At 45.7% G+C, this 12,083-nt stretch overlaps 1 protein-coding gene across 1 annotated transcript in view; it reads right to left on the bottom strand.

Annotated features, from left to right (window-relative positions):
• INVS (inversin) overlaps positions 1 to 12,083 on the bottom strand; it is a 154,777-nt gene that overhangs the window by 37,207 nt on the left and 105,487 nt on the right. Inside the window, exon 12 of the mRNA XM_081804080.1 lies at positions 4,692 to 4,827. Within this exon, the coding sequence (XP_081660206.1) occupies positions 4,692 to 4,827 (136 nt within the window). The remainder of the gene's footprint in view (positions 1 to 4,691; positions 4,828 to 12,083) is intronic.

Raw genomic sequence — 12,083 nt, 5'->3', positions numbered from 1 at the left:
ACCTAACAAACGATGGGAGAAACGTTATACTTGTGAGCTTGCACAGAGCGGGTAGTGATTAATATTGTCTGGAGGAGTCCAGAAGCTCCCAGCTGCTGATTCTCAAAGATGTGGAGAGGTTTGCCAGGCAGATGCGGTGGGAATGAGGACCTCAGTGTGGGGAGCAGTTTGGGCAAAGGCACGGGGCATGGGAAAACGGGGTCTGTTTGCCTCCTATCTTCGAACAGTGCTTGCTGTACACAGCAGGCGCCCCATGTGTACCCCATGCATACGTGCAGCTCAGGCGACCCAGTTACCGTGCAGGAAGAGAATCAGGGGGCCACATAAAGTTTCAGCTTAAAGTAGAATGATCAGGGCCGTAGTGGAGAGAAGTCCACACTGGGAAGTATAAGAACTTTTCTATTCCTGCCCCTGCCAAGAACTACAAAATGATACCGAGCCAATTACTTTCCTGTTGGAGACTCAGTTTCCCCAGGTCTAACACTTGTATGATAGTTTATAACCTGGAATTGATTTAGGGGTCTGTTTGGAAGCCAGATGTCTTTATAAAATCTGGGGTATCCTTTGTAACGAGATAGGTTTCTTTTATTGTAATAGCTGGTATCAGAGTCCCTCTTGCGGGGGGGTGGGGGGGGCGGGGGGGAGGCTTGTTTAGAAAAACATTTTAATCAGCTTGGGAAAAGAATGGAAGGCTGATAGCTGGTGAGACCTTCAGGGCCTATGTGGCGATTGGCCCTGAGGAGGGGGAAGGCTGCTCCTGACGAAAAGGGAATGTGTTTGAAGCTCCTGACAGGGAGAGAAGAAATGAAAGAACCAGAGAGAAAGGAGGGGGAAGAAAGAGAAGAGGAAAGGCTGGGTATTGTGTATAGCGAGGGCCAGGCCAAAGAGAACCCTCCATGGGGAGCTAATGGACAAGGACTTTAGGTCTGTGCTCCTCACGCTTTAACAAACAGAGTCTCCTGAGATCTTGTTAAAATCTAGATTTTGATTTAGCAAGTGTGGGGTGGGGCTCAAGATTCTGCATTTCTTTCCTTTTTTTTTTTTTAAGATTTTATTTATTTATTTGAGAGAGAGAGTGAGAGAGAGCATGAGAGGGGAGAGGGTCAGAGGGAGAAGCAGACTCCCCACTGAGCGGGGAGCCCGATGTGGGACTCGATCCTGGTACTCCAGGATCATGACCTGAGCCAAAGGCAGTCGCTTAACCAACTAAGCCAGCCAGGCGCCCAGGATTCTGCATTTCTAACAAGCACCCAGGTTATAGAGGTGTTGCTGGTCCTCTGAACCACCTTGAGTCATAAGGCTTAAGACAAAAGAAAAGTTTCATATGGACTGTTTTTTGTTTTGTTTTGTTTTTTAGAGAGAGTGGGTGCAGGGAGGGGGGCACAGAGGGAGAGAGAGAAAGAATCTTAAGCAGGCTCCACCCTCAATGCGGGGCTAGATCTTGAGACCCTGAGATCATGACCCGAGCTGATACCGAGTCGGGACACTTAACCGACTGAGCCACCCAGGCGCTCTTCATATGGACCGTTAACTATACCATGAAGGGATATGAAATGCAATTCTCCTCAATGACACCAACTTTTGGTAAGGTCTACCAGGCTCCTACGTGCTTTTATAAGCAACCTGACAAGCTGCAGAGCTAAGATACCAGACGGGGAAGCAATAAACAAGAGTGAGGCAGAGACCCTAAGCCTCCAAGAAGTCAGAGAACTCAGATTTTCACAGGCTGTGTGATTTGAGGCAATGTTTATTTAGATGTCAAGGGACAGAGAAGACCCAGGTGACAGATATCTAGGTTACACTTTGATATAAAGCCTTGCCAACCTAACTTCCCCTTCGGAAGGTCTTTTGTCCCGTGGTGAAGCTCCTGATCTGGGGCCCAAGCTTGCTTATCTCATCATTTCCCACTAAGTCCCATTCCTAGCAAGAGTGGCCAGATGGGTTGTGCTAAGTCCGGTTTCATCTGACTCTGGTTTTGTTACACACTTTGCCAAGTGCTGACACCTGAGCGTGCAGCCCTGCAATCGACAGGCTGGCTGGACAGCCTGTCATCATCAGTGCCTGAGGGTCATATGGAGGCTAGCAAGTGCCATTTCAGTGTGAGCTGTCTGGGAGAAGGCTCCTTTTCGGAAGAAGGTGAAAGCATCTGGGTGGCTGAAGTGCTGCTAATTGATGGAACAGCCTTGCTCCTGGCAGGCAGGGGGACGGCTGCTCTTTTTACGAGCACTGATGAAGAGAACTGCTCTAAGAGAATATTGGTCCTTCAGACAGACACACACGTGCAGTTGTCTGGCTTGGCATCTACATGGATCTCGCTGCCATTAAGAAGGGCTCAGAGGTGATAAATTAGACTTTGTTATTCGAGTGGTCATTTCTCTCTCTTTTGGGAACCCAAACAGCTTTCCTTTTCAATTCCAAGAAGCCGCTTCCAATCAGGTCCTGGGCAAACCCTGTTACTGCAGACCTTTCTGGGCCTCCAACAGAGGCAGCTATAGGACCCATAGGGCATCCAGCCTTTTAGAGTGATCAGGATGTCCACGGAGCAAGGGCGCTCTGTCTTCTGAAGGCTTCGCTGGAAGGGGAAATTTGCAGGAAGGTGTTTTTTTCAGTTTGGTAGAACTAAGTAAAGCAGATTTGGAAGGAAGAATGTAATGATCAGAATATATACTAGATCCCATGAATAGAAATAAATTAGCGTTTAAAAAATTGATGCATTTTAAAAAAATCTTTGGGTGGCCCATGGCCCACAACTGTGCAGTTCTCCAGAGCTATGTCTCTTGATATAAAAGTAGTGATTGTTGGGCGCCTGGGTGGCTCAGTTGGTTAAGCGACTGCCTTCGGCTCAGGTCATGATCCTGGGGTCCCGGGATCGAGTCCCACATTGGGCTCCCTGCTTGGCAGGGAGTCTGCTTCTCCCTCTCCTGCTCCCCCCCTCTTGTGCTCTCTCTCTCTCTCACATAAATAAATAAAATCTTTAAAAAAAAAAAAGTAGTGATCGTTGCGGAAAAGCAGGTGGGATTAGAACCGGGACTATGCATAACCTGCATCCTATTTACATATTGCTGCCTTAAAACAACAGGAACACACACACACACACCCGTGTGCGCTACAGCCCAAGAGCAGAACGTGAGCCTATGTGTATGTGTCCCTGGGGAATAAGGTCTAGCTCCACTGCTCGTGGTGTGAGTACAAAGGAATCTCAATTTACTCATTTTTATTTGGTAGATAAGGAAACTGAGACAAAGAGATAAGTGACTTAGCCATGACTACATGGTAAAGTACAGACAGCTGAGCTAGACCTCAGCTCTTCATCCTTCCCTGTACAATTGACCTCAGTGAGAGTTGTTTTTTAAAATTTCACTTAATATTGGGCGCCTGGGTGGCTCAGTTGGTTAAGCAACTGCCTTCAGCTCAGGTCACGATCCCAGGGTCCTGGGATCGAGTCCCACATCGGGCTCCTGGCTCAGCAAGAAGCCTGCTTCTCCCTCTCCCACTCCCCCTGCTTGTGTTCCTGCTCTCGCTGTCTCTGTCTCTGTCAAATAAATAAATAAAATCTTTAAAAAAAAAAATTTCACTTAATATTTTTCTATCATTTAAAAAATGAATTGGGTCAGGGGCGCCTGGGTGGCTCAGTTGGCTAAGTGTCCGACTCTTGATTTTGGCTCAGATCATGATCTTGGCTCAGGTCATAATCTCAGGGTCATGAGACTGAGCCCCACATTGGGCTCTGCGCTGGGCGTGCAGCCTGCTTGAGATTCTCCCTCTTCCTCTGCCCCTACTCCCCCCCCACCTCCACCTCCACTTCTAAAAAAAAAAAAGAAAGAATGAGTTCGGTCATATGAAGAAACTGGTAATATTACTTCAGAGTAGCCATTAACAGCATTTCAAACGCTTTGGAGGTAGCTTTTAGTTCTAAACTCTTAGACTCAGTAATTGTCCTGAAATTTAAGTGTTTTTTTCTCCAACTAATTTCCTACAGAATGTTGAAGACCTAGTAATCTTCATGGGGGTTATGTTATAAACTTGACCTATTTTTGTCAAGTTTGGAAACAAATACCAGAGAAAGAACCAATGCTATTCTAGTTTATATGAAAAATTAAAGAGAAAAAAAAAAAATCCTGTCTACGCACAGCAAGTAACATTTTAGCAGGAAATTTCCTAACGTGGTGCAATCTTAATGCATAAAATAGTCCTGCCTTGTCCTCTCTTTTTTTCTATTATCCTAAGGGAAATTGACCAGACAACAGTTTTTGATGGGCTGCCAATTAGTCTGGTTTGTACTGTCTTGTCTTTTTTTTTTCTTTTTTTTAAAGATTTTTATTAGACAGGGAGAGAATACAAGCAGGGGGAGCGGCAGGCAGAGGGAGAGGGAGAAGAAGGCTCCCTGCTCAGCAGGGAGCCCTATGTGAGGCTCGATCCCAGGAGTCTGGGATCATGACCTGAGCCGAAGGCAGATGCTTAACCGTCTGAGCCACCCAGGTACCCCCCCTTTTTTTTTTTTTAAAGATTTTTAATTTTTTTATGTACTCTCTTTTCTGGAACAAGGTTTGCATCTCTGCAGAGGATCACAGTATAGAAAAGTGAGAAAGTCAACCGAAGATGAGGTCCTTGACAATGTCCATTTCAGGTCCTGTGCATCACAGAGCAAAGAAAGCCTCCAAACTGTGGGCTGAAGGAACGGGGTGTATTACCCTAGGGAGAAAAGATGTAAGGGCCACATTGCTCTTGCAGATCTCTGAAGGGTCACCAGGAGGCAGCGACGTGGCCTGGGGTCCCCCAAAAACCAGACCTAGGTCCCAAGGATGGGGATTTCTATAAATGAGCAGCCTAGATGACAACTGCAGAAATGCGTCAATAAGAAACTCAGTGATCAAAAGTTTGCTTGGGGGAGCCTGGGTGGCTCAGTTGGTTGGGTGTCTGCCTTCTGCTTGGGTCATGATCCCAGGGTCCTGGGATTGAATCCTGTGTCCCACTCCCTGCTCAGTGGGGAGTCTGCTTCTCCCTTTGCCCCTCCCTACCACTCATGCTCTCTCTCTCTCACAAAAATAAATAAATAAAATCTTTTAAAAAAAAAGACTGTTTGATGTGCAGTCAGATCAAGGGCCATAATTTAAATGACCTGAACATCCAGTGGCTTCAGCATCTCAGGACTGGGTGTGTTTGTTTGCACAATGTAGCACAGACCTGCCTCTGGGCCTGGACAGTGAGTGTCCTGGAAGGTGATGCTGTTTTCTACTCTCCGATGTGGCTTCCATAGAGAGTTGTATTTGCCCAGTTTTGATAAGAAGAAATTAATTCTGTCAGAGACTGCAGAAAGAAGCAGGCTCTTTCCCATTGCAGAGGAGTATTCAAGTTACAATTGCAAGGAAAGCAGGACCTCAGAGAGATTTGAAAGATGGGATTAAAATGGCTCTCATAGAAAAGGGATGTCTACTTAGCAGGTCCTGTTGTTGTACCAATTTCACTGGGCTTTGCCCTCATGACATTCTTTTTTTTTTTTTTAAGATTTTATTTATTTATTTGAGAGAGAGAGAATGAGAGACAGAGAGCATGAGAGGGGGAAGGGTCAGAGGGAGAAGCAGACTCCCTGCCGAGCAGGGAGCCCGATGCGGGACTCGATCCCGGGACTCCAGGATCATGACCTGAGCCGAAGGCAGTCGCTCAACCAACTGAGCCACCCAGGCGCCCCTGCCCTCATGACATTCTTGTTTATAGTCTTGGTGTAGGCTTGGAACCAACTAATTTTCTTACTTTTCTCAAAAATGTAGGAGGAACTTGGTGCACTCCGCCATGTTAGTTAACTCTGAGAGTAATAGGAAGATTTTTTACTAAACTGTGTTGCAGAATGGATGATGGTGGCTTTGGCACCACTCTTTCAACAATTCCTGGAAACCATACTGGAACAACTGAAGGAGCACTGTGGTAAGAGAAAAACTGACTAGGGGCCTGGTTCTGGTTACACTTACGGGCAGAAGTAAAAGAAAATAAAAAATTTTAAAAAAGAAGCAGGGCTGTTCCATGCTGGCCTATCAAGATGGGGGCTAGCAGCTGGAGACAGCCTCCAGCCTAAGTATGGCCGGTAGGAACCCTGGCTTAGGGTAGGGCTGAGATTCCTGCGCCGTCTTTCTCCTTTACTAGTTGTGATTTCAGGAACGTTAAGCTCTGTGAAACCCCACTGGTGAAATGAGATTAAGGATAACTGCCCTGTCTACCTTACCAAATGATTGGGTAGATTTAATGAATTAACACGTAAGAACTTTGTAAGCTGTAAAGCACTATATGAATATAATTGATCACTACTACTTTTATGTAAAGCTGTTAAGATAAACCTTCCCTGTGACAGAATCTGGTTAGAAGTGAACAAATCAATGTTTGGCATGAGTGCCATGCAGTCGAAGAGCTAAAGGGCTGGGCCTAAAGATACTTTCAGAAATGCTCACTGTTGAAACCACACAACTCCCTTTTCTGTGAGAGCCATTTTATTATTATTATTTTTAAGATTTTATTTATTTATTTGAGAGAGAGAGAGCATGAGTGGGGTTACGAGCAGAGGGAGAGGGAGGCGGAGAATCAGACTCCCTGCGGAGCAGGGAGCCCGCCATGGGACTCGATCCCAGGACCCTGAGATCATGACCTGAGCCGAAGGCAGATGCTTCACGACTGAGCCACCCAGACGCCCTGTGAGAGCCATTTTCATCATATCTCTCCGACCTGTTGTAGGTCCTGCATTCATGGCCATGGAAACTCACATACTGCACTGGAATGGGAAAGAGCCTGCTTGTTTCTGCAGGGTCTGACAGAATTTTCTTCTTCTCAAAACTGGGCATATACAACTCTCTATGGAAGCCACATAGCGGGGTCTCATGTTCAAGTAAATGCAGTGGTGAACCTTTTGCTCTTATGCTTCTTTTAAAAATCAGAATAAAGAACTACCATAAACCTGTCAAATGGTAATTTGCTCATGATAAATATGGAGGGAGCTAGGAAGCCAAATGCACAAATCTAGAAGCACCAGTGTGTGTTGTGAGGATAAATGGAACATAAATGCATTTCCTGCCTGAGTAAGGCAAACAAATTGAAGTGGTACACTTACAGAGATTCACGGAATTGAAGGGGACCAAAGAGAGTATGTGGCCCAAGCCTCCCACTTGGCTGAGGGGGAAAACTAAGGCCTAGAATGAAAAATGATTCCTGTAAGGTTTCATACTCATTGTAGGGGCAGTGACTGAACATTTATGATTAAATGCTTATTAAACATCAGGTATTTTAAGACATTGGAGATGTGGAGACACACAATATAACCCCTGTTCCCAAGGAATTGACAATCTCGCAGGGAGTCAGACCCATTTACTCCCATAGATAGTTCTGAATGTGATGGGTTCTAGATGTGATAGGGACTAACATAGAGGTATCTACACAGAGCTATGGGGGATGTGGGAGGCAGTCACTACAGTGGAAGAAAAAAAAACCACCTAGAAAGAATGTCAAAATGAGAAAGAGGGAACTGAGGGGTTGGTTTAGGCAGAGGCCAGAGCAAGGACATGCAATCTAGCTCTCACAGAATCTTTGACTCAGAAGAGATCTCAAGGACTAGTTCTTTATATAATTTAAAAAAATTCCTTGTATACTATCCTGGAGAGATGAAAATTCCATTTTGGCTGGAACATTTCCAGTGAGAGGAAACTGATTATCTCACAAGACAGAAGAGGTTCTGCTCTAACCTTTTCAGTTGGTATTGCGCTGTACGTAGAGGGGCTGTGAGATTCTGTCTCTTTATTGTCGCTGAATAACAGGCTGAGGAATATCTGGGCTCTGACTTCCTCTCGAGGGAATAAGAAAATGTCATGTGTCTTAGAACCTTTGACTTATAGAATGTTAGAGCTGGGCAGGTGGGGGAGCTCAGATATCATTTAGTCAAATGATTTTTAAAAATCTCTTTGTGACTCATGGATCTTCTTTAAGATTGTGATAAAAAATATATAGATCTTCACTGCCCAAAATGTACATATGTTCATGACATACAAACCACTGCATTTAGTTTCAGGGTATTCATGGGGCCCCAAAGACCATCCTGGATTAAAAAATCTTTTCATCTTATTAATGGGAAACTGAGGCTTGGAGAAGTGGGATGGCATGGAGTAGAATCATGGGAGTGGTACCCCATGGGTCAGACTGCAGTATGAGCAGAAGAGTCAGGCCCCTGGGTCAACCCTGCAGAAACTCAATGACAGTTCAGGGAAATGGGCTGCAACTGGATCTGTTATGAAGAGAAAAGGAAACTTGGGGTAGGAGTGGGGGTGCCCACTCTAATGATCGGAAAGTTGGTTTATGGAAAAGGGTTTAGATTTTTCTCTTTTGCTTCAAGGGGTATCTCAAGACCAAAAGGTAGAAAAGAACTTCTGCCAGATAGAACTGTCCGTGACTGGAATGCGCTGCCTGAATACTCTGTCACTCGACTTTCTGAGGACACAGAACAACCTCCTTAGAAGGGACTGTGGCATCACAAGAGTTTGAACTGGGTGACCCAAACTGGACTTGATTATGTGCCTCTGGGAGACCCACGCAATCTCATACTGTAGCCGGGAAGCAGCTCATGGCTCCCAGAGAGCATGGAAAGTTCTGGAAAGTAAAATGTGAGGAAGTGAGGCAAGTTCAGGATGGCTGAGCCCTCACGCATGAGGGTGGGGGAGGGAGGTAGTAGTGCAGAGAAATGGGCCTCGGAGATAAAAGTGGAAGCAGAATGGTGAAGGGTCCCCTGTGGCACCATGGATGGGATTCAAGAGTGATGGTTGGCAGCGGGACTGAAGATGGAGGCAAGAGCACATTTCAAGATGAATTCACAGAATTAATGGTGGCAGCAGCCGCAGGGAAATGAGGTGAGAAGAGAGACCGGCTGTGGTGGGGAGTTGCAGGTTTCATGGTGAGTCTGAGGTGACAGTGACAACAGGACACACAAATGGAAAGTGTTGGCAAGTCACAAAAGGACAGCAAAGGGGAAATGCCCAGTAGGCAACTGATGATGTGGAATCAGAGCTCCAGGAGGTCAGGATGTGAGACCGAGTGATGGACTGTCTACAGAGGTGAAGTCACTCAAGTTTCCAGAGTAGATACCTTTCCAGTGGAAAAGAGTCGAGCATGAGGAGAAGTCTAAGGAGGAGTCTGCAGAGCCGACCTCAGCGAGGAGGTGGAGTGATTAAGAAGACGTGAGAAGGAAGAGGCAGAAGAGAGCGGAGATTCGAGAGTGAAATAGGAAACCCGGCAAGAAGGAAGCTTCTAGGGAGAAGAGTGAGCAACATAAATACAGTCTTGTCTCGTGAGCATTCAGCCGTGTGCTGTGGCAGGTCAATGATAGAGATGTTAATTTTGGCAACAACACAGGTGGTGCAGTGTTGAGTTTTAAAGTGCTTTTAAGTGGATTCTAGCTATTTCTTAAATGGTATTTTCTAAAAAACATGCCTTGGAAAATGACTAAAACTTCGCTCTCTCTCTCTCATTTTCTCTATCAGTAAATTAGAAGTCATTTGAAGTTTAGTAAGTTCCCTTCACGTCGTTGCTTTAAGGATAACGTGCCCCTCTGGGAAAGGTATGCCTGGGTGATGGGACGTGCCTGGGTCGCCTTGGCCAGGGAGGCGGCAGCAGCAAGGACTGAAGTTAACATTCTGGTTTTTGTTCCTTAAAGCAAAAACCAAAGCCAAAATTAAACACTGACTCAGCTCTTGAGAAATAACTTTTGAGAAATAAAATTAAAACAAATGAAATCAGTTTCTTTTCCATTTAAATATTTCCCTTGGAGCTCTATGCCACAAGGACTTTAGGAGGTGATGACTAGATTGTAAGAAATTTGTTTACTTCCAATAATGACACCTAATAAAGGAAAGACTGTGCCCGAGAAAAAGGAAGGGAGATTGTAAGTTCCCAGTTTGGGCAATCTCAGACATTATCACAGTAAGCACAGCTCCATGTGAAAGGGTTTTTAAAAATGAGCTTCAGAAACTAAGCACTAAGAACAAGGAGGAGGTACCTTCCACGACAGTGACGCTAACCAGGATGACAACTAATGGGGGGTGGGGGGGGACTAGATGGCTCAGGCATCCCCTCACCCTTTCAAGCCCTCATGGCTGGGAGTCACAAAAGGCCTAGTTGGGAAAAAAGTATCATAAGACTCTCTTTAGGCATGTCCTGATGTGAAAGCCCTTCCTCTGTAGAGGAGATCTTCTGACAAATGGCTTCCTGGTTCCCGACTCTGCACTGACTCAGCAGAGCCTGTCCAAACTCTCGGCCCTGGTTGTGGTCTCTGGGCAGGACCACAGGCAAAGGAGAGGAGGGAGAGGCTGAGATCATTCACAGTGAAGATTCAGCGGTTTCCACAGACCTGGAGAGTGCCTACGAGTCAGCTGGTCTAACCTGTCATGTCTCACAGATGAAGAAACCGAGACCCAGAGAGAGAAATGCTGTGTTCCACCACAGACCTTCTATTCTGCTGGAAAGGGAGTCTGGGGACTCCAGGGCCCCCTCTCTACAATAACAAAGAAGAATGTATTTGGACTAATAGGCTCCTTTTTTGGGGGGAGATACCAAGTCAGTCATGTTGCCTTTGTAGAGTCCCGCCTCATATTCAGGTAGGTATGACTTCAAATCCTGAAAACAGATTCTCACACATTAAAACTGGAGTTTATGAAAACATCAGCGAGAAGGCGAAACAATGGTCCAGCCCCTCCAGAAAGTATTTAACTTGCAACTCAGGATAATTAGCCCCGTGTATTACCCACTTAGAGTAGTCCCTCTTGTGCAGGGAGCTTTTGTAAGGCCTGAAAAAGAGGCATGTAGAGAGGCTGTAGGTTAAACTGGATTCCTTGGCAAAAGTGAAGAGAAGAGAACAGTGCAAGATCAGATTTCCTGGGACGCCACAAACTGCCGTAGCTTCACTCACAGAAACTGAGGTCTTCCTGTTGGTCTTAACTACCCAACGATGCCAGTGCTATTTAACTTCTCACTAAAATGGTTTGTCCTGCCCTTTATTATTGTTTTAAATTATTATGTATTACACTTATGCTTCCCCCTTGTGGGCAAGATGTGGAAGGGTTCAAGATTTGGAAACATTCAAGGAACAGCCCGGAAGTTACCCATCAAGAATCTTCCTGTTGTCTCGCCAGAGGTTTTGGCATCTATGCCTGCTGGTGTAACACTCTCCTGCTATTTAAAGTACCCAGCGGGAGTTCTCATGAATTCTCCGAGGAGCCACCGCTCTTCTTCTTCCCCTAAGCAGCCTGAGGTGATCTCTGAAAACGGTTTGCTATTCGCTCAACCCAGAAAACCCTACAAAATCATGCAAATCAAGAGGTTCACATCTTCGTGTTCACTTTAAGAACACGTGAGAAACTGCCCAGGCCATCAAGGGTGTGCATACCCGAAAAGCCACTAAGTACCGGAAGGATGTCACTTTGCAGAAGCCATGTGTGCCATTCTGTCATGACAATGGTGGACTTGGTAGGTGTGCCCCGGGCCAAACAGTGGGGCTGCACACAGGGTCAGCGGCCCAAAGAGAGTGCTGAATTTTTCCCGCACATGCTTAAAATGCTGAATTTAAGGGTTTAGATGTAGATTCTCTGGTCATGCAGCACATCCCAGTGAACAAAGCCCCCAAGAGTCGTGCAGAACTTACAGGGCTCATGGTCGGATTAACCCACACATGCGCTCTCCCTGCCCACCATCGAGATGATCCTGACTGAAAAAGAGCAGACCGTTCCTAAACTAGAAGAGGAGGTTGCACAGAAGAAAAGGATACCCCAGAAGAAACCAAAGAAACAAAAACTTATGGCCCAGGAGTCAATCGTGCAGAGAACAACTGCAAATGAAAGTAAGTAAGTGAGTAGTAAGTAAATAAATAAGTAAAGTACCCAACAAAGGTATCCACGAAGGAAAACCAAGACCTAATCTAAAAATCAAGCATTTAGATGTGGTGTATATGTACAATGGAATATTATGCAGCCATCAAAAGGAATGAAATCTTGCCATTTGCAATGACGTGGATGGAACTGGAGGGTATTATGCTGAGCGAAATAAGTCAATCAGAGAAAGACATG

This window comes from Leptonychotes weddellii, chromosome 14 (genome assembly GCF_054177405.1).
Source record: "Leptonychotes weddellii isolate Sample4059 chromosome 14, ASM5417740v2, whole genome shotgun sequence".
Classification (NCBI taxonomy): Eukaryota; Metazoa; Chordata; class Mammalia; order Carnivora; family Phocidae; genus Leptonychotes; species Leptonychotes weddellii.
The sequence above is the reverse complement of the archived record's forward strand: the minus strand, read 5'-3'. Positions and strand labels throughout refer to the sequence as shown.